The sequence below is a fragment of the Ranitomeya variabilis genome, chromosome 4 (genome assembly GCF_051348905.1).
Source record: "Ranitomeya variabilis isolate aRanVar5 chromosome 4, aRanVar5.hap1, whole genome shotgun sequence".
Taxonomy (NCBI): domain Eukaryota; kingdom Metazoa; phylum Chordata; class Amphibia; order Anura; family Dendrobatidae; genus Ranitomeya; species Ranitomeya variabilis.
In genome coordinates, this window is record NC_135235.1 from 311,414,270 (window position 1) to 311,437,418 (window position 23,149).

Genomic DNA, 23,149 nt, shown 5'->3' on the forward strand with positions numbered 1-23,149 from the left:
AAAGAAAACGTAAATTCTAGATACGAGCAAGACAACTTACATATGAAAGGTTTGACAGTACTATGAATGTGCTTATGTTGCTTGAGCCCTGATGAGGTGGCAAAAGTCTTGCCACAGTCAGGACATGCGTGCGCCCTGGCTCCAACGTGCTGGGAACGAATGTGTCTCTGGAGGTTACTTGGGTCAGTGAAAACCTAAAAAAAAAAAAAAAAAAAAGAAATCATATTACATTAAAATGTAAAAGTAAATGGAAACATAGGCTCTAATCATATACAGTGCTCAATAACTGAACTTATGAAGAGAACGCACTATGACCTACTGCAGAGAAGAATTTCTTCCAAATTCTTTATTATTCTTTAGATCGAGAACAATGGTTTTTTAGCTACAGGGTGATATATCTGGCTCCAGAATAACATATCACTTGGAACACAAGAGTAAAACCAAGAGCTGAATAATACATTGACGATGCTTTGACTAGATCGACTTCTGAATGTCCAAATATTTTTCCCTAAAAGGAACATTCCAGTTGTGGATTTGCATTTAAGTTAATTACGGGACTTTGGGAGAACACTTGGATTCAGTGATATAAATGTTATAGGTTCGATGGAAGGGGCTTTCTGAATTCAGATAATGGAAAATGAATAATGTTATAAGTTTTTACTAAATACGCTTATTTTATACTGCTGGTATTAAAAGTGTTGGAGACCCAAAAGATTGGATATTTCCATTGCAATTGGATATAACAGTTTTTTCTTTATAAAATAAAATAGATCAACACAAGTCTTATAATATCGATGCACGACTGAATAGCACACGAATGTTAAATTAATGGAAGCAAAAAGTTTATTGATGACAATGTGTCTAATAATTTATAGGACAGATATGTGGTAACCATCTATGAGACCAGATAAGCTCACTGTGTAGTCTCAAGGCCACCATACATGTTAAACTAATATCGGCCAAACCAGTGGATATCAACAGGTTTGGACAATTGTCTAATGTGGATGGGAGGGACCAGTTGAATAATGACCAAAAGATGTTAATTACGCATGTCTCTAAAGGTACCGTCACACTAAGCGACGCTGCAGCGATACAGACAACGATGCCGATCGCTGCAGCGTCGCTGTTTGGTCGCTGGAGAGCTGTCACACAGACCGCTCTCCAGCGACCAACTATGCCGAGGGCCCTGGGTAACCAGGGTAAACATCGGGTTGCTAAGCGCAGGGCCGCGCTTAGTAACCCGATGTTTACCCTGGTTACCAGTGTAAAATGTAAAAAAAACAAACAGTACATACTCACCTTCGCGTCCCCCGGCGTCCGCTTCCTGCACTGACTGAGTGCCGGCCCTAACAGCAGAGCGGTGACGTCACCGCTGTGCTGTGCTTTCACTTTATGGCCGGTGCTCAGTCAGTGCAGGAAGCGGACGCCGGGGGACGCGAAGGTGAGTATGTACTGTTTGTTTTTTTTACATTTTACACTGGTAACCAGGGTAAACATCGGGTTACTAAGCGCGGCCCTGCGCTTAGTAACCCGATATTTACCCTGGTTACCATTGTAAAACATCGCTGGTATCATTGCTTTTGCTGTCAAACACAACGATACACGGCGATCTGATGACCAAATAAAGTTCTGAACTTTAATCAACGACCAGCGATATCACAGCAGGATCCTGATCGCTGCTGCGTGTCAAACACAACGATATCGCTATCCAGGACGCTGCAACGTCACGGATCGCTAGCGATATTGTTTAGTGTGACGGTACCTTAAGCCAGCGGTTTTCTCATAGAGAACTCAGGAGCGCTCGGGTGAATGAGCGCTCCTGTGTATGGGAGAATTGGCTGACGTGGCTGATCAACTAACGATTGGCTGAAGCATCATACATCCATCTAATGTGTATGGGCAATTTTAGTTATAAAGGGACAATGAGACAAGAGTGGCATCTAATTTTTGAAGGGATGCGTAAGATGAGCAGAAAGGGAAAAATGATGAAAAATCAAACCATGTCCAGAATCTGTCAACCATAAGAGGATACGATCTGGAGTCATGTGATTAGATGTTGGCCTAATGAGCTCTAGCAAAACCTAAACTGTCAGTATAAAGGTGGACTCAATATGGTAGAAGTAAAAAGTAAAGTTAACCTTCCAACCTATAAGTCACTTTTCATTATTACCGGTACTTGTGTATGGTATAGTTGTCTTCTGCTAAACTGGGATATGTTGGCTAATTTCATTAATTGTTCTGTAGATGATTACCATGCACCAAAGGATGTATAGAAGGGCTTTAATGGTATGTACAAAATCTTTTATTTATAACAAAAATGTAAAAAATAATATAATGTTTTAAAGTCATAAAGCAGACTATCAAAATCTAACGTAACTCCAATCTGCGGCTGGAAAAAGGTGCGGGAGCCCATTTTGAAATATGTTTATTCATTAGGAACATGGGAAATATTTACTACTTATATTAACACTGAGAACATGGAAACCTTCATAAAATAGTTAACTTTTTTGTTTTCTCAAATGAATATCATAAATTATATAGCACACACCTAAAGTTCAAATGTGCAAAGTTTCGGGAAGCTGCAAATACATTTTTACTTTTCTTATTTTTTTTTCTTATGCTATTGAAGCTGTCCTTCTGACAAGGGGAACTGTGGTGGCATTGGGACAACTATTGTTCCTGATACACTGTCTTGATTACATGTATGGATTAAGTCAAGATGCTTTGGCCAGATAAAGCCACTTGGGTTTTCTTCACTGGCAGGAAGACAGGAAAAGCAAATGGAGATCCATGATGGTGTCATTTAACCAATGCAATGCAAGGAATGTCAACTGTTCTTTAGATATGTTCCCAAAGGAATGGAGAACATACCTAAGGAACAATAGAGCGCTCTCGGAGTTCTCTTGACTTTGCCACAGTTCAACCAGGAGAAGGAATCCCATAACAATTATTAACATGATACTTAAAGTGTTTCAGAGATTAAATTAAGATGCCACCCGAAACCTGCACTTGTGACCGTGTGTGATCATAAAATAAATGTAACTATGTCATAACACTGACGTCTACTTTAGGTGTGTGAGGTTCCGCTTCAGTGTTGTTGTTGCAGTTCAAATATATGGGTAATCTGGAAGGAAGATCACTTGGGAACCAGGACTCGTTCTGCAAAGGACATACGTGAGACACAGATCATTCCAAGCGTCAGCCTTGGGTCACACGTTCAAGGACATCACAATGATAATGAAGTAAATAAAATAAAAAATAAAATGCAATGGGTGATCAGTACCTTTACGCAGTTCTCACATTCGAATCGCTTTCCGCTGTCATGTGACATTTGGTGGCGAATCAGGTTTGATTTCCAGTTGAAGGCTTTTGGGCACTGGTCACATTTGTACTCCCTCTCTTCTGTATGAATTATCATATGTTGTTCCAAACTGCAAAGAACACACGGTTGACCAAAAAGTGAGAAGGCAAAGTCCCACCTACATCCTCACGCCTCAGACTTTTCTGTAAATTTTACTACATAGATATTTCAACTGAGAGTTTTTAAAATACAATGATATTCACCGGTCACGCTAGCTAGTCTTATCGACAATCAGATCTTGAAAATTGCAATACAGCAATTCACTTGTGCGTAGAAATCTTATAGACAACAACTACGTCAATAGGAGTTTCAGTCCATTAACTAGGAACATTTCCTTTTTGATAAATACTTTTTCTCTAGCTTACTGAAATAGACAGGAATCTGATATTATTCTACATGAAAGCAAAGTCTATAATCTGGGTTCGTGAGGTCAAGATGTCAAGTGGGATTGGAAAAGGAAGATGATTAAGGTAGACCACTTACACGCTCTGTTTTTGTTACTCAACTTGAAAGTCTGATTTTTCTAAGAGTCTAAAGATTCATTTACATCAACTGACTGACAGTACGATACAACCGCCGATTGGAAAACCTTTACCTATCGGCGATCATTTAATAGTCTATTTAGACATTCGGACCAAAGTAAATGCACACTGAGCGATCTGTAATTGTAATTGTACATATAGGCTGCCATGGTTCTCGGCAGTATGAGTCCTGTTTACACAGGACGATGCACAGCCGAGAAGATCAGTGCAAAAGATTACCATTTCACCCAATGAATGAGCATTTTGCTTGATCATTGGGTAATCAGCAGCCTGTTTACATGGCAACATAATTGCGAAACAAGCGTTTTTAAGAATTATCATTCATGATTATCTTTCAGTGTAAATGCAGCTTAAAGGGAACCTGTAACATTTGATATCACCATTAACCTGCAAGTATGAGTTTAACCTGCAGGTTAATAGCATTAGAAAAGTGTCCGGCCACTGAATTGAACTTCATTTCTTTCAGGAGCTGCCAGCTTTTAGTCATTCAGTCAGTGTCGATGACGCTACAGTCACCAATCGCAGCGTTGTGAGTGGCAGCTGTAAGCACACCCGTCACTTTGACTGACAGCCGGTTCTGCAGTGTATCAGTGTAGAGCTGGATAGCAGTCAAACTGCTGGGGTTTGCTTACAGCCTCCACTCACAATGCTGTGAGTTCTATAGTAATGTCGACACGCCTCTATGACTGAAAACTGGCAGTTCTCGGGAGGAATAATGTTCATTTTCTCTCAGGTGCTGCACTTTCAATTTGGCAACCAGGCACCTTCCTAATGCTATTAACTTGCAGATTAACCTTATATCTGCAGGTTAGTAGTTTTATCTGATGTTAAAGGATCCCTCTATGTGCACATAAAATAAAAAAGTTTAAAAAAAATAATTAACGACGTCAATTGCTAAAACAAAGTGTCACTAAAGTTTTTGGCTAACCATGTGGCCTCCAAGTGGAAAATACCCAACTGTAGTCAAATTCCAAAGCGGCACAGCTCTTTTCTAAAGACAATGAGACTCTTGGAGTGATCAGTGAGGGTCACACTGGCTGGGCCATCACCAATTGGACATTTTAATTACATCTTAGTTATCCTAATATTTAACACTAGTAATAAGCAATTCGCTGAGTCATCCTTAGGTAGAGTAATGATCTGCTGGATCTCATGGGCCCTATTTTAATTGGTCCTAGCAGGTAAGAAACTGGACCCAAATGAGTAGCATGGTGGTTCAACTTGACCTTGTAGTTAAAGCTACTATCTTGATATAACATTTCTCACTAGTTTTGCTAGTATGGTTGTGCATTATTAGAAAAACTTGGCTGCTATTTTTGTCAAAATCAGTGCCACTTATGTGTTCAGGTCATTTGTGGTATTGCATTTTATTCCTATTAGCTTCATGGGAACCGAGTTGCAATATCAGACAAATCCATTAGACGAGCTGTTGCACTTTTTTTCTTTTTCGATCATGCAGAGTACTTTGAAAATTAACTGGGAAAAAAATTGCATAATGTGTATAGGGACATTTCCATATTTCCATATGACGTCCATGCAGATGGATAGATATCAAAGTATTAGTCACATACACAACTCAAGAAAGGCATCAATGTCTTACTTACCTGTACTTGTTGGGGAACAGGCGCTCACAGTCCTTGCACTCATGAACTTGTTCATTATCGAAACCCTCCTGCTTGATCTCTTCGTTCAGAGACTCGTATATGTGGTTGACTGTGTTGCAGGCATATTTTTGGTGCCGCCTTAAATCAAGCTTGGACTGGAACAGTTCATCACAATCTTCACAGCGAAATGTGTGTTCTTCTGCAGATGAAAAAACACATTGAGAAACCATGACCCAACAGAATGGAGCCAGCAACATCTAAAATTCACCAGTGGCTCCTCATTGACTTCAAATCTACTCTACAATCTTCTCTACCTTCCTCATAAAACAATGAAAGATCCTGCTTATTCCCACTCCATGGCCAGTGGCTGCTATCAAAGCCATTACTAGGGGTTAACAGCTTTGTCCCTCTACATAAAGTCCCACCATGCAAGAACAAGACACAAGAATTAACACCCAGGTTGTATTGTTCAGGAGAAAGTCTTCAGACAACAATTGCTGATCTTGACCAAGGATAAGAAGAGAGAACATGTCAATAGCCATACATACAATAAACGATTATCACCAAGGTCAAACAAATTAAAATAAGGGCAGCTGTTAATAGGTTTACGAGAAGGCATCCTGGCGACCATGCCAAGTCAAACAATTGGGTCTCAGTTGTAAATATCTAAAAAAATACAAGTTTTTTTTTCCTGTTATCCAAGCCTTCCCCTCTCTGAACGATTCAGGGAACAGAAGCTTCTTAAGGTATTTAGCTACTTTGCACTTAAAACATCTTTCTGCAATTAAACTTTCACTCTTATGCAAACAGCTTAGAGCAAACTTTCTGCATGTAGCAGGGTTCATTAACTCCCAAGGTAGACGGTAATTAAGCTTTTTGGTGTGGATTTATTGACACTGGCAAGCGTGCCACACGGTGCTGGCAGAGGGAACGTTATGATAGTAACATTTCAGCATCTTAGTGCTTTGCACAGCTACCTCCTGTTTAAGTACTGGGTTTGATTCCGGTAGCCTCGGGGTATGGTGTTATGAGGCATGCTACAAATTATAAACCCAGCTCATAAAGTTATGCAAATAACCGTAAAAAGGTCATCACCTACAAATAAACAAATCTATTAAATGCAACAAGCAAATAAATAAATAAACAGAGGCTTATTCATTTTTTATAGATGGTTGCTTGCTATTGCATACAACATTGTGCCAAGAAGATATACCCGGCCATAAAGAATGCTGTATTTGAGAGTGATCAACCAACTTTTCTTGTGCCCTGATGAGTAAATTCATAGTTATGCAATTGTTTTGCTCTTTTTCTGCTATTCCAGAGTCTGAGAAGGCTAAGAGACAATCCAAGAGGCCAAACATCGGTGTGGATATCAATTATCGAAAAGTTTTTCCAGACACAGATAAAATCAATGAACTAAACTTAAAAAAAAAACTTTCACCATTTGATCTGCCTACTTATCCATCTGTTATCTATGTCTGTCTATTTACCTTCGTAAAATCTAATCATGTAATATCTGGCTCTCTCTATCCATCTATGTAATATCTACCCATCTAATATTTATTCATTCAGTACCTATCGATCAAATATCTATGGATCCAAACTGCTCTCTCCTGGTTCTCCTCCTACCTTTCTGACTGCTCCTTCAGTGTTCTGTTCTCTGTCTCCACTTCATCTCCTCTTCCCGTCACTGTTGGGGTACCTCAGGGCTCAGTCCTTGGCCCCCTTCTCTTCTCCCTCTACACAGCCCCAATTGGACAGACCATCAGCAGATTTGGCTTTCAGTACCATCTTTAGGCTGATGACACACAACTATACAGGTCATCCCCTGACCTTACCCCCGCTGTACTACAGAACACCAGAGACTGTCTGTCTGCAGTCTCCAACATCATGTCCGCTCTCTATCTGAAACTCAACCTCACCAAAACTGAACTTCTTCTGCTCCCGCCTTCTACTAACCTCCCTAAATCTGACATTTCCCTCTCTGTGGGTGGCACCATAATAACACCCCGGCAGCAGGCGCGCTGTCTGGGTGTTATGTTTGACTCCGATCTCTCCTTCACCTCCCATATACAATCTCTTGCCCGCTCGTGCCGCTTACACCTAAAGAACATCTCTAGAATCCGCCCTTTTCTCACCATGGAGACAACAAAAACCCTCACTGTCGCCCTAATCCACTCCCGCCTGGACTACTGCAATGCTCTATTAATTGGCCTCCCCCTCACTCGACTTTCCCCTCTCCAGTCTATCCTTAATGCAGCAGCCAGGGTTGTCCATCTGGCTAATCGTTACTCAGATGCATCCGCTCTTCGCCAGTCGTTACACTGGCTGCCCATTCATTACAGGATACAATTCAAAGTACTTGTTCTCACCCACAAAGCTCTCCACAGTGCGGCACCCCCATACATCTCCCTCATTTCGGTCTATCAGCCTAACTGACCGCTGCACTCTGCAAATGACTTTCGACTAACCTCTGCACTAATCCGTACCTCCCACTCCCGACTCCAAGACTTCTCCCGCGCTGCGCCAATCCTCTGGAATGTTCCACCCCAAGATATTAGGACCATCCACAACTTGCATAGTTTTAGGCGCTCGCTCAAAACACATTTGTTCAGAGTGGCCTACCACATTAACTAATCAAAGTCATTTTATGTTTGTGTGTGTAGCCCATTCACTATCTCCATCTACCCCCCACCCCCTGAAGATGGCTGGACCATCATTGTAAATACATCATTGTAAATACACACCTGTACTTTGTATCTCCCCACCTCATTGTAGATTGTAAGCTCTCACGAGCAGGGGCGTCTTATTTTGCTTTATTATTGTATTGTTAACGTTGTTACCTATGACTGTTGTGTTTGAAACTGTTAAACTGTAAAGCGCTGCGGAATATGTTGGTGCTATATAAATAAAGATTATAAATAAATAAATATTAATCAAATATCTATACGTCCAGTACCTATCCATCCAATATCTATCTATCATCTATCCATCCAATATTTACCCTTCCAATATACATCCATCCAATATCTACCCATCCAATATTTACCCTTACAATATAAATTCATCCAATTTATATTCATCCAATATCTTTCCTTCCTATATCTATCCATCCATCCAGTATCTATCCATGCAATATCTACCCATCCAATATTTATCCATACAATATCTACCCTTCCAATATGTACCTAACCAATATATATCCATCCAATTTCTACCCTTCCAATATCTTCCATCCAATATATATCCATCCAATATCTACCCATCGAATATCTAACCTTCCAATACACTGTATATTCATCCAATAATTACCTATCCAATATATATTGATCCAATTTCTTTCCTTCCAATATCTACCCATTCAATATACTGTATATATCCATACAATCTCTATCCATCCAATATTTACCATTCTAATATTTATCTATTGAATATCTAGTTATACAATATTTATCCATCCAGGACCTATCCATCCAATATCAATCCATCAATATTTACTAATGCAGTATCTATCCATTCATATTTATCCATGCAGTATCTATCCATCGAATATTTATCCATCCTATATCTATCCATTCAATATCAATCTATCCAGTATCTATCCATCCAGTACCTATACATCCAATATTTATTCATCCAATACCTATCCTATCAAAATGTATTCAACCAATATCTATCCATCCAATATTTATCAATCCAATATCTATCAAATAAAATAAATATCCAACATATGTTTTAATCTATCCATCCAACTATTGATTTGCAATTTTACTATATTTTTAAAAAATTCAGTTTTGCCCTTTAATGTATTAATTTAGTCACAGAGGACAATAAGGAAATAAGACATCAGTAATTCTTTCTGTCTGCCCGTTATTACTTCCCTACAGGATGTCCAGTAAAATGAACAATAATGGGAATCCTGACCCTTAGGTGATCACTTGAGTTAATTTAAGAAGCTGGGAAACAAACTGGTTCTATTGTGCACTTAATAACTGTTCATAACATACGAGGCTTCACTTCACATAACTATGCTAGTGGTTAATTAAGCCTGTGGCTTTAGTGCATAGGATGGTTAATTAAATATCTAAAAATATTTCAAACTATTTAGAAAGTTGTATTAAGGAAGAGCTAAACTAGGAAAAAGAAAGAAAATTATCAGATTAACAGAGTGTTCTGTAATATACTTGATATTTTTACCGGTTTACACTTTACTTACTGCAGTGTACAAGAGAATAGCATCCAAAATATACCTAGCTTTAAAGGGAATCTGTTAGCAGGATTTCCCCACTCAGCAATGCCTTCTCCTGGTCGACTGGCAGCCTCTATACTCTGTGACTTAAGGCAAAGGAGTCATCAGTCAAGCAGGAGAGGGTGGTGCTGGGTGGGCAATAGAGCTGGAATGACGGAGGCTTCAGACTATCATAGTCCTTCAGCCTCATTTGCACATCAATTCAAACACTGATTTCTCTGTAATGTAGGAAATCCTGCTGAAAGATTCAGTTTAAAGCAGAACACAGACATTAGGTTTCCATCTGCTAATGTCTGTGGGTTTTCCTGTAAATGTATATGGATAGTTTTTAGAAGAACGTAAAAGGCACCCAATAGAAGGCTGTTACGCACGTGGTTGTGGAACCACTGTGCCACGGTCCAGTGAGAGGCTGGAGGGGGGTGACTAAGCGAACACCTGGTTCTTCACTAGAGCACCTAATGGTGTGGTTAGACTTGAACCCAAGTGGACGCCAAGTGCTACTCCAGGACAGATCATGGAGTCTTGGCAGTTGAACCTCAGTGGGACAGGAAAGCAGGACCAGCCAGGAACTAGTATGCGGCTGGTAGACAGATGCGGCATCAGGCACAAGCAGGATAGGTACAGGAACATGGGACGGCCACAGGTACAGGGCCACAGGTGCAGGTTCAGAAGGGTCAGGATCAGGAGTAGGAACAGTCAGAGTGGATTGGGGTATGTAGGTACAGAAGGATGGACAGGAATGGGTGCAGACTGGGTGGACTGGGTCAGTTAAATAAAATATTTGTGCAGACTTGAGACCCCCATATACATGTAACAGCTAAATACCTTTATACATTGATGGGTAAACTGCCCACACACGTTAGATAATTATTGGTGGAGGATCTTGAAGAGTTTGGTTGGATCAAAACTACGAGGGTCCCCAACAATCCTTTGATAGCAGATGTCAGGTGAAATGGGGAACTGGTCACTTATCTCTCTCTTCATATCAAACATGCATGTTTAGCCCAGCCAAGATAACTTGTTTGTATCCTGTCAGTCACTTGATATGTGTATGGCCAAATTCAAGACCCCCGTACACATTAGACTAAACCCAAATCTTCATGTGTACTGGGGAGTAGGGAGAGACGGCTGATGGCCTAATGAGTGCTTCGCCATCAGCTATTGCATGTGTATGGGGCCTCATGTCTACACAAACCACCATATAATAGATAAAATAATAAAAAGGGCTATATATGGCTGTTCTTTATTCCCAGAAATAACACCTCACCAGTTCACCTGCCATCTGCCATCAAGAGACTGTTGGGGACCCTCATAGTCTTGATCCAACCGAAATCTTCAAACTCCTTCACCAGTAATATAACACATACAGTACACATACATAATCAAAGCTTTTCTGTACTATTAAAAGAGTGTTAAAAATTGCTTCATATAAGCCCCAAAATCTCATCAAATAAGAGGGAAAATGCAGAAAAGAAATGCATAAAACACGCAATAATCAGAGAAGATTGTTATTGCGTTGTATGATGTGGACACCTGCAGAAAAAAAGCAACAGAAAGAATGCAGCATTTATGCTACATGTGAGCATGGTTTCAGCACTACAGTTTTATTAAATTTTGTATGGGTTTAATAGAAAAAATATCAATCAATCAATTTTTTTACGTCATTCAACGATCCTCATAATTAATCTGATCGCTGTGTTGTGCAGGCCGTTACGATTACAGGGACACCAAATATGTCCGTGTTATTTGCGGATTTGTGATGTTCATTTTTTTTTTTTTTAAGACACATTAAAAATTACATTCTTTTTTTCATTATCAAGTGTTTTTCATTATTATTTTTTAGTAATTTCTTATTCTTATTTTTTAGTAATTCTCTTATTCATAAATGCTGCATTGTTTCTGTTGCTTATTTTCTGCAGGTGTCCACATCATATAACGCAATAACAATTTTCTCTGATTATTGCGCGTTTTATGCATTTCTTAACAGCCTTCCTACACTGATAATGTTGAAACCAGAGGAGACTTGCAGGGAAAAAAAAAAGTAAATATTTTTTAACTGCTTATTATTTTTACATCTTTTTATTCACCTTAGTATACAAGGACCATAGAAATACATTTTCATACACAATGTATCTCTATGGACATGTATAACCTGCTTCTGGGTTCAGTGCCTCCAATAGAGGTCAAGGTTACCAAAATCTCCTATCTACATGAGTGTGGGCTGTGGCTCATTGGAAAAGCAATAGCCTGCGATCATGGAGATGTGAGTTTTAGTCCTGGAAACTATCATAGGAGGGAGCAAAAGTGAATAATGCAATTTCATTTATCGACTGAGCAGAAAGCGGAAAGGTGAGTATAGCAGAAGGACAAAATCTCCGACGTGACGGGACAGTCCTGCCGATTCTGGGATGGTTGGGAGCTATGTCTAATATGTGTGGGCAGTTTACCAGCCCAGGTGTTGCATTTCTTTCTGAGATAACATCTCATTTTCTAAGTCTTAAAAAAAACTCTTTTAGTTAGACTATCAAGCACTTACAAGCATTATCAAATGTCAAAATGTCAAATTATCAAATATCAAGTTAGGAATCCATCTGCATAGCACTTTGTAATGGTGTGAGCATGCAATGTCATTTTCAGGCAAATTCTACCTTTTTCAGGAAGTTGCCTGAAAAAATGCTAAAAAAATGCCACATATGTAGTGCAAAATGAATTGCTGTGCATATATTCTGTCTTTTGTTACTTCTATTAACCTCTTCAGACTTTGAAAGGAGCTTAAAATACGATGCGGGTGCGCCTGCATCTAGAAATCGTTGTGTGCACATACCCGAGCCTTATACAATTAGTTGGTAAACTGTCTGACTTTGGTTCCAGTAGATGAACCAACTAATTGTACAGTCTATCTTAAATGGGTCTTAAATTTAAGATGATGGGAGTACTTCTGAAATTCTACGTTCCTAGGTTTCATGCAATTCTAAATTCCTGATGGTACCTAAGCTACATTTACAAAGTATTTGTTTGAAGAACAAAGAAAACTCCAGACCTGAAGGAACAGGTCAGTCCATAATACCTTATATACAAGAAAATGTACCAGTGCTCGGTCTTGTTTGCAAAATCTGTGGTTGCAACAAGCATCTTTCTAAAGTTCCATCAGTAACACTCGGGACAATGGTGGAATGTTACTGAAAAATAAATCAGTTCCTAATAGCTTTCAGAAGAACCAAGAGGAAGGCAATTATATGGCATGGACATGCTAATCTACCAGAATAAAGTCTCAAAGGAGTTCAAGAACCCTACTCAAAATTCCAACTGAGATAAGGGGTCTAGTGCATTTGGCTGGGGCTGGCATAAAAGATTTTGATGATAATTATCTTCATGAAGAACATTTTTGCATTTGTTTTTCCGTGTAATTCACAGAGAAAAAAAATATCTTGACAAAATAAATACCGTATGTTGGCTATTGAATTATTTAGTCTCTGGCAGAATAGGTGAGCAAAAATAAAATAAAGAATATGCAAATAAATGTTAGCACTTTAAGAATTAAAAGGAGCAGGCAAGTTTTGATCTTCTCAAATTTTTTTGGCATGGCAAATATTTTGTCTGCAATTTGACAAAAAAATACTTACAAAAAATAATTACTTAAAGGGAATCTGTCAGCAGGATCAACCCTCCAAAGCTGTCTATATGGGCATTTAGGCCATAAAAGGCTGAATAAAATGATACCTTGATATCTGCAATCTGATGTTTTATTCCAGAGAAATTCACATTTTTCTTAATATGTAACGGAGCTGTTAAGATCTATGGGCTGGACATAGATCTCCCTGAGGATCTGATTCCAGAGCTTATTTTAAATAAATGGTGGCACTACAAGTGTGAGATATGTAATGACAGAGAGTCTGCTCTCCCGATATACATGTCTCACACTGGTAACTCTCTTTCATTTGCAATAATCTCTGGAGGCAGATTATCAGGGAGATCTATGTCCGGACCATAGAACTTAATGGATTATATTCATATTAAGAAAAACATAGCTTTTTCTGGAATAAGACATAAGTTTGCAGATATCAAGGTACCATTTTATCAGCTTTCTATGACCTACATTCCCACAAGGCTCGGATGGGCTACAGGACAATAGGTAAGCAGCTTTGTGAGTTGGCAATAACTGTTGGCACAATTATTACAAAATGGAAGAAACACAAGATGACTGAGTCTTCCTCGGTCTAGAGCTCCATGCGAGATCTGGCCTCATGAGGTAAGGGTGATTCTGAAAAAGATCAGGAATCATTCCAGAACTACACGGGAGGACCTGGTCAATGACCAGAAGAGAGCTGGGACCACATTCTCAAACATCATCATTAGTAATACACTACGCCATCATGGATTAAAATCCTGCAAGAATGCAAGGTCCCCCTGCTCTCTCCACCACATGTCCAGGTTTGTTTGAAGTTCGCCAATGATTACTGGAATGATCCAGAGGAGGTATGGGAGAAGGTCATGTGGTCAGATGAGACCAAAATAGAACTTTTTGGAATCAACTCCACTCTCCATGTTTGGAGAAATAAAAAGGATGAGTACGACCCCAAGAACACCGTCCCAACAGTGAAGCAGGGTGAAGGAAACATCATACTTTGGGGGTGCTTTTCTGCAAAGGGGACAGGATGATTGTACCGTATTAAATGGAGGATGGATGGGGTCATATATCGTGAGATTTTGGCCAACAACCTCTTTCCCTCAGTAAGAGCATTGAAGATGGGTCATGGCTGGGTCTTTCAGCATGACAATGGCCAGAAACACACAGCCAGGGCTCCGTAAGAAGCATTTCAAGGTCCTGGAGTAGCCTAGCCAGTCTCCAGACTTGAACCCAATAGAAAATCTTTGGAGGGAGCTGAAACTCAATGTTGCCCAACAACAGCCCTGAAACCTGAAAGATTTGGACAAGATCTGTATGGAGAAGTGGGCAGAAATCCCTGCAGTGTGTGCAAACTTAGTCAAGAACTACAGGAAACGTCTGACCTCTGTAACTGCAAACAAAGGTTTCTGTACCAAATATTAATTGTGTTTTTCTATTGTGCCAAATACTTATTTCATGCAACAAAATGAAAATTAATTATGTAAAAATCATAGAATGTGATTGTCTTGTAATGTGATTACCAGTATATCAGATACCAGATATCAGTATAAAAGACACCTGTCCACAATCTCAAACAGTCACGCTCCAAACTCCACTATGGTGAAGACCAAAGAGCTGTCGAAGGACACCAGAAACAAAATTGTAGCCCTGCATCAGGATGAGAAGACTGAATCTGCAATAGGCAAGCAGTTTGGTGTGATGAAATCAACTGTGGGAGCAATAATAAGAAAATGGAAGACATACAAGACCACTGATAATCTCCCTCGATCTGGAGCTCCACACAAGATCTCACCCTGTGGGGTCAAAATGATCACAAGAACAGTGAGCAAAAATCATAAAACCACACGGGGTGACCTAGTGAATGACCTGCATAGAGCTGTGACCACCGTAACAAAGGCTACCATCAGTAACATACTACACCACCAGGGACTCAGATCCTGCAGTGCCAGACGTGTCCCCCTGCTTAAGCCAGTACATGTCCGGGCCCATCTGAAGTTTGGTAGAGAGCATTTGGATTATTCAGAAGAGTATTGGGAGAATGTCATATGGTGTGATGAAACCAAAGTAGAACTGTTTGGTAGAAACAAAACTCGTTGTGTTTGGAGGAGACAGAATGCCGAGTTGCATCCAAAGAGCACCATACCTACTGTGAAGCAAGGGGCGCGGAGGGTCACATACCGGCACTACTCTTTTCATTACAGCTATTATTGAGGTAAGGTGATGTGGATACTTTGATTATTATATCTGGGAACCTGTTTATTTACATGTCCCTCCTCTATGACATAGAACTAAATGCATGATGTTAAGGGTAATTGCTTTGTGGTTATATGCAGCAGTAAGTAATTGGGATGCTATTAGCACCTGAGAGATCCATTTAGTATAATACCAGACGCAATTGTTCTATGAGTGTACTTTATGTATTTGTGCCTAATGAAAGGAAAATGAAGATATAGAGATACTTTTTGATTATTTATCTAAATATGCCGGCTGTTTACCCTCCTTGGGGTTAGATGGTGCGATGTTGAATATGTGGCTATTTTTACTTTTTTGTTATTTTTTTCAATAAAAGATTATTGGATTTAATATGGATTTCTTTGTAGTGACAGTTATCTTACTGTTTATTGTGTGTTATTGTGAAGCATGGGGGTGGCAACATCATGCTTTGGGGCTGTTTCTATTTTAGCAAAATATTGAGATGAACTTTTGTTAATGACCAAATACTTATTTTCCACCATAATTTGCAAAATACATCTTGCCATTTTGATTCTCATAGTTGTGGTCTACCTATGATGTCAATTACAGGCCTCTCTCATCTTTTTAAGTGGGAGAACTTGCACAATAGGTGGCTGACTAAATACTTTTTCCCCCCACTGTATATACAGTGCATATATACACAATGCAGCTTCTGAACCCAGCACCAAAGGGAGTATTTATAGATTAGAGGGAATCTGTCATCCCTGGGACATTTTACAGCTATTACTATGGGCATACAGGTGATATAAATGTTCAAATAGTCCTACCTGTATGCCTCATAGCTGTGGTATTGATGTTGAGAAATCATCTTTTAATCCTTAATGTTAATGATTTCTTGCAGGCTCTGGGGCGTGTGTTGCCTGGGGAAAATTCTGCCTCCTGTGTTCATTTGTGTACCATCCCCCTCACGTCAGCGTCGTTGTGCCATGTGATGTGTTTTGGTAGCCCCGGAATCCCGCTCCTTCACCCTGCAATGGTGCGATTATACATACCTTATCCGCCCTTTTATGGACATTGGCTTCATTGTTCTTTTGTGCAGGTGCCAGCGCAAAAGAACAATGAAGCCAATGTCCATACAAGGGCGGATAAGGTACATATAATGACCTGATTGGCGGGCGCAGAAGCGGGATTCTGGGGCTACCAATACACATCACATGGCACAATGACGCTAACGGGAGGGGGATGGTACGCAAATGAACACTGGAGGCAGAATTTTCCCCCAGGCAACACACACCCCAGAGCCTGCAAGAAATCATCAACATTAAGGATTAAAAGATGATTTCTCAACAGCAATACAACAGCTATGAGGCATACAGGTAGGACTATTTGAACATCTCTATCACCATGGAAACAACAAAAACCCTCACTGTTTCCCTGATCCACTCCCGCCTGGACTACTGTAACGCTCTATTGATTGGCCTCCTTCTTACTTGACTTTGCCCTCTTCAGTCCATCCTTAATGCAGCAGCCAGGGTCATTGTCCACCTGGCTAATCGTTACTCGGACACGTCCCCTCTTCGCCAGTCATTACACTGGCTGCCCATTCATTATAGGATCCAATTCACAGTACTTGTTCTCAGCCACAAAGCTCTCCACAGTGCGGCACTCCCTTACATCTCCTCCCTCATTTCTGTCTATCGGCCTAATCTACCACTGCGCTCTGCAGACGACTTTTGACTAACCTCTGCACTAATCCGTACCTCCCACTCCTGACTCCAAGACTTCTCCCATGTTGCTCCAAATCCTCTGGAATGCTCTATCCCAAGATATTAGGACCAGCCACAACTTGCATAGTTTTAGGTGCTCCCTCAAAACACATTTGTTCAGAGCGGCCTCTCACGTTCACTAATCAAAGTCATTTTATGTGTAAGTGTGCGTGTGTAGCCCATTCACTATCTCCACCTATCCCCCACCCCCTGAAGATGGCTGGATCTTCACTGTTAATACATCATTGTAAATACACACCTGTACTTTGTATCTCCCCCACCTCACTGTAGATTGTAGATTGTAAGCTCTCATGAGCAGGGTTGTTTTATTTTGCTTTAATCATTATATTATTGTTAACGTTGTTAGTTATGACTGTTGTGTTTGAAACTGTTTAACTGTAAAGCGCTGCGGAATATGTTGGCGCTTTATAAATAAAGATTATTATTATTATCTTGAATCATTCCATTTGCAAATCTGCAAAACAATGAATCATTATTTTTATGGGTACAGACCCCAAGTCGGCCCCCTAACTCATCGCAAAGCTGCTCTATAATGTTTAAATTAGATGATTGGTTTGGCCATTACAAAAGGCGAACATTTTTCTTTGCTAACAAATTTTTTACTAAATTGGATGTGTGCATAGGATCATTGTCTTGCTAGAATTTCCAGCCCCTGCCTTCTTTGGTTTTACCATGCAGCAGCATTACATTTTCCAGTATATCCTTGCACAAGGTAGCATTCATATTTTCATCAATTCTATGCAGAGGGTCAATGGCAGATGCAGAAAAGCAGCCCTAAACCATGACATTGCTACCACCATGTTTCACTGTAGGTGTTTGGTACCTTAAATCATTGCGATTTCCAATTGGGCGGTATATATAGGGCTTGCCATCACTACCAAACAGATTGAACTTGGATTCATCCGACCACAACACCTTAGACCAATCTGTCTCTTTCCATTGGCTGTGTTCTTTGAAAAACTCAAGTTGGACCTTCTAGTTCTTTGCAGAGATGAAAGGTTTCTTGACTGGAACTTGTGCATTCAACCCTACTGCTCTTAGCTGTCACACCACAGTTTGGGGACTCACTTTGACTCCATAATCTTCGTTCATTTTAAGCAAAATCTGTACAACACTTTTATGGACAACTTTATAGGTAGTTTTCCATGGTCACCCACTTCTAGGTGTCAGCTGTTCTATAACCTTCTTTATTATACGTGACACTTGACTCTGAGAGCAGTTGATTTCCATAGCTACCTCTTTTTGGCTTTTGCCTGACTTCACTCTCAGAATAATAAGCTTCCTGACATCTGATGATACATTTGGCTTTGTCTTTGCCATGTTTTAACCGTAAAAACACACACACACACACACACACACACACGACAATTTGCTTTTGACAACCCATGACTACCCAAAAATTCAGCTACCCATGACAAAATATGCAAAACATGTGGCCCAGCAAATGTTGAAAACTACCACATAAAAGGATAAAACAATGTCAAATACAATTTTCATCCTTACAGCTGACAACTATTTGCCTCCGGTTTACTAAAATCACCAGAAAATGGCATCACTACAACCAAACAGAAGTAATCACACTTTAAAAAAAAAAAAGTACAAACCTTTTGGTTCCTACTGTATATTGCAATATATTTCGACTTAACTGGAATACCAACTTAAGCTCCAACCCTTAAGCCTGTTTTTTTTGTTTTTTTTTAAGCAAAATACGAAATATTGACTTCATCACTATAATTAGCTACAGATTATACAACCACTGGTCTTCATACATCAGACCCAATCCATTCACAATACCTCTGTTACATTTGATCTCTCCAATTGCCTTTGATACAGAATCGATTGACCTTTAGTTTTGCACCGTGAACCGCACGTGACCCCTCTGGGCTACTGTCAAAGAGTGACCTAATATTTCGACCAGTTATGTGAGAAGTGCGGTCTATTTCCTAGATTTTATTTATCATTAATGATGACCTTTTCCTTAGCTTCAGTATAACGACAGAACCTATCAAATTAATTGTGGCAATAATGACCATGGAGGAAATGTGGCCTTTTCGGTCTCTACTTGACTTTTCACACACACACACACACACACACACACACACACACATATATATATTTATTAGAAACCTCTCCTCCGTGATGGAATCATGACCTCAGTTGTAGTATTATTAGGGTTACCATGGCACTGTTTGGGCACTGGATGGCACTTGTGTATTTATCGTATATCATGGATATAGCAGTATTTATTTATGCACCATGTAGCAGCACTATTTATAAAGTACAGGAGAGAGTTACCGTAATCTCTGCTCTTCTCCAAATTTTGGCTGAGTGGCTCCATAGGTCTTGTGAAAATCAGCCTGTCCTAAGTGACCATAGATGCATATATGTGTTACTTTTGGGGGAGCCATGTAGAGGAGAAAAATAAACCTGTCTTTGTCCAACGGTGATGGCCTTACCGGAATGCACGCCATTGTACATACAGTATATTGCAGATTGTTCCCTTGCTTACCATAGTAAAACTAGTGACTTCATTATCTTGCACCCCAATGTATAGATCAAGTTTTTTTTTTTTTTATTATTACATTTATTTTAACGATTTTATTTGTATTCATTTATATGAACAAGTTTCATTTTCTTCCTCCAGGAGATAAACCTGAGGATGTACTAGAGACTAGTTACCTGACTGTACCGTATAGCGGTGCTGGGTACAGATGATCCTGAACACTAGGTGGCGCTCTAGCATTAACTGATTCTACAACACAATTACCTGCGGAATTTTAGGTCTGTTAATCTGCTGCCAAACTCTTATTTAATGTCCATACATTTTTAGACATTAATTACATGACCATAGGGTTCTAAACTAAGTATGGAAGGCCATTGTCGAAATTGTGAGAGGAGATCGAACAACAACAGTGATTGTCAAACCTCACTATGGACCTCTAAATATTGGACATGGGCACATACAGTAATGATGGTGCTTGGAAATGTTGCCTTTTCTCATATATAGTTTTGATCCTATAATTATAATAATGGTGTATCCCAGAAATCATCATAGAATTTATCCAAAATTGGTCAAGTACATAATCACCTGAATTGGAAAATGGAGCTTGAATTACCTACAAATAAACTATCACCGAGAGTGAAGCAATAAATGCCATCATTGCTTCCACTGTATATTTTGCATTGCATTTTTTTTTCTGAACGTAAAAATACTTTATTATAAAACTTAAAAAAACAAAAAACATTTTCAAAATTTACAAACCCGCTGTATCAAACAGCGCAATCCGCATTGATACAACCGGTAAACAATTGGCACTAATTCTCTTTGTCCCTAATGAGATGCATTAAATCTGCAACATGTTTGTAAACATTGCAACATTAATATTTTTGTGGATTTTGTTTTTCGGACTCTATTATAGGCCTTTTTTTATTTCTCACACTCAGATCAATACTTGAACTTGCTAGTTGTCAGGCAGGAAAACCGATAAAAATAAAGAACAAATTCATAAGATGTGAATAATTTATTGATGTGTCGAAATTCTCCTATCACAACTAATAGTAATCGAACGCCATCCTACAGTTGTTTTTTTTTGTATCCGTTTTATCGACCTTTGTTAGACATATTTTTAGTCAAGGTAGAGGAATAACCATATAAAAACGTCAAATTTTTGGGGGTATAAAATATATCAAGAATTAAGATGACTCAACCCAGACTGATTTCTTGTTTCTTTGGTTCACTTGTGTCTATGGGTGGTAGGGTGCGCTAATACCAGTGGCTTACCTTCAAGATTTGGGGGCATGCTTCCAAGGGAAAAATTCCCTTCTTTCATATAAACCAGCAGTTCTTCTCCAGGCTCAATGTCTTTAATAACTTTATAAAAAAGCTGCAGTGAAAACATAGAAAGTAAGGTAGAGTCAGTAGGTGCAGGAGAAAAGCTACAGAACATTCCTCAAAGTCTATTAGATACAGAGCTCCTATATTACATTCCTTGCATATTCATATTTGCATTTTTTGGAATGGCCCAAAAAAAATAAAAAAAATAAAAAAATAAAATTAAATAAATATAAATAAAAAAAGACATTCTAGAATCCATTAACAAGTGCATAGAGTCTTGGAATATTTGAGCATGACCGTGTAAAACATCATTTACGTGCCGGACTTGTTGGTCCTTCCGCATGGGTTAAAGCAATATGTATAGCTTAAAATTGAGTGTTGAAATTTTTAATGGTTGGGTATACAAGTCGGAGAGATGTGTAGTGAGAAGGAATTCTGGCAAAGCTCGGCTTTGGGCGATATTCCAGTTATGGTGTTAACATAGAAAAAAAAAATACCCACAGCACACCCACTGGATCTTACATGAGTGCAAGCGGATCTTTAAGATTTAACGTGAGAATGGGGTCACTAAATGACTGCATTCATTTCTGTAAATAAATTGTGTTAAACGTGACAGGAGTGCAATGTATCTGCAAGGGAGATAGAGCGGAGGGAAAACAAACGGCATTTTGGCAATGGCACAATCTTCCCATAGGACATTACAGCTCAGATTTAAGCATTGCTCTATGCGTTCCAATGGAATTTTTAGTGGTTTAGTGCATTTGCTCAGTGGCTTATACTGTGGCAAATCAACTGAGACCCAGATGAGGCTTATAAAACCACCACAAATGGCAGACTTTTTTTTTTTTTAAACTTCTTTGTTTCTACACCCTTATGAGAAATAGCATATTACATAATGCAAAATAAAACCAGAGAACTGTAAAAAAAATAAATAAAAAAATTTAAATATAAACACAGACGTCAGACTCACTATTCGGTTCCAATTGGACACATTCCATTTTATATACTATTATATGTTTTCTAATACATTTATTTAATAGTACATACTGTTATATGTTTTATTTTTAATTAATTTTTTTATTTTAGCTGTTTATTTTGCATTACGGTTAATCCGTAACATTCACGTTTTCAGATACGATTTTTTTTATTTTTTTTTTACATTGATATGGTTACGGCGATGAAAGTAACAAAAGACATTGATATTTTTCTATAGGGTGGGATATTTATTGGCCTTGCCAACGCTGGATTTGCTGTATTTTACGTCTTACTGGAATAATAAACTGATGTAATTAACACCTCTCGCACCTGCTCTGATCATTTGTCGAAGTCACATTTTAAAGACAATTTTCTGCAGCGCTTAAAAAAAAAAAAAAATCCAGTAACTGTAGACTGTCAACAGCGCCGGTCTATATGAAGGGTTAATTAAGAGCCACGTAACACCATGAATTTCAGATGGTTCATACATCTTTCAACCTAATACTCGAAAATGTTGTATAATATCCCGAGCAGGTGTGAAATTATAACCAAAGCACAGACTGCGCTGCAAACCATGTGCACTGCGTCCAATCTACTGCACCTCGAAAATGAATGGCTGGGGGCACGTTGTTAACCCTTTTTATACAGGCGACGAATAGAAAGTAGCAAGTGTAAACTCAATAATAGCAAGGGAGAAAAAAAGTTCTCACATTTTACAGCCAACAATGTAAAATAAATATTCACCCCCCCTCCTTTAAAAGGAAACATTGTATCGAATCGATAGTTCATACGACCCCTTGGGTTCCAGCCATAATGTTCAACATCTGAAAAATATAGTATCCATTTGTTGGACTTGACCACACTCAAAACACGTGCTTAGAAAACGTTATATGGAGAACGTAGGAGTTTGTAAAAATAACAAGCTGATTCTATGTCACAAATAAAAAAAAAAAAAGGACAAAGTTTAATAAAAAA

The 23,149-nt window shown here is 39.0% G+C and overlaps 1 protein-coding gene across 9 annotated transcripts in view; it reads right to left on the minus strand.

The window, feature by feature from the left end:
* Positions 1 to 23,149, minus strand: part of PRDM16 (PR/SET domain 16) — an 868,945-nt gene that overhangs the window by 41,226 nt on the left and 804,570 nt on the right. For 6 of the 9 annotated variants that reach the window (XM_077250423.1, XM_077250428.1, XM_077250422.1 and 3 more), the window contains 5 exons: positions 21,146 to 21,248; positions 5,508 to 5,706; positions 3,284 to 3,431; positions 3,061 to 3,159; positions 41 to 194 (listed from right to left, as the gene is read on the minus strand). In XM_077250423.1, the coding sequence (XP_077106538.1) occupies positions 41 to 194; positions 3,061 to 3,159; positions 3,284 to 3,431; positions 5,508 to 5,706; positions 21,146 to 21,248 (703 nt within the window). The remainder of the gene's footprint in view (positions 1 to 40; positions 195 to 3,060; positions 3,160 to 3,283; positions 3,432 to 5,507; positions 5,707 to 21,145; positions 21,249 to 23,149) is intronic. The other 3 variants (XM_077250426.1, XM_077250425.1, XM_077250424.1) reach the window with 2 other exon arrangements.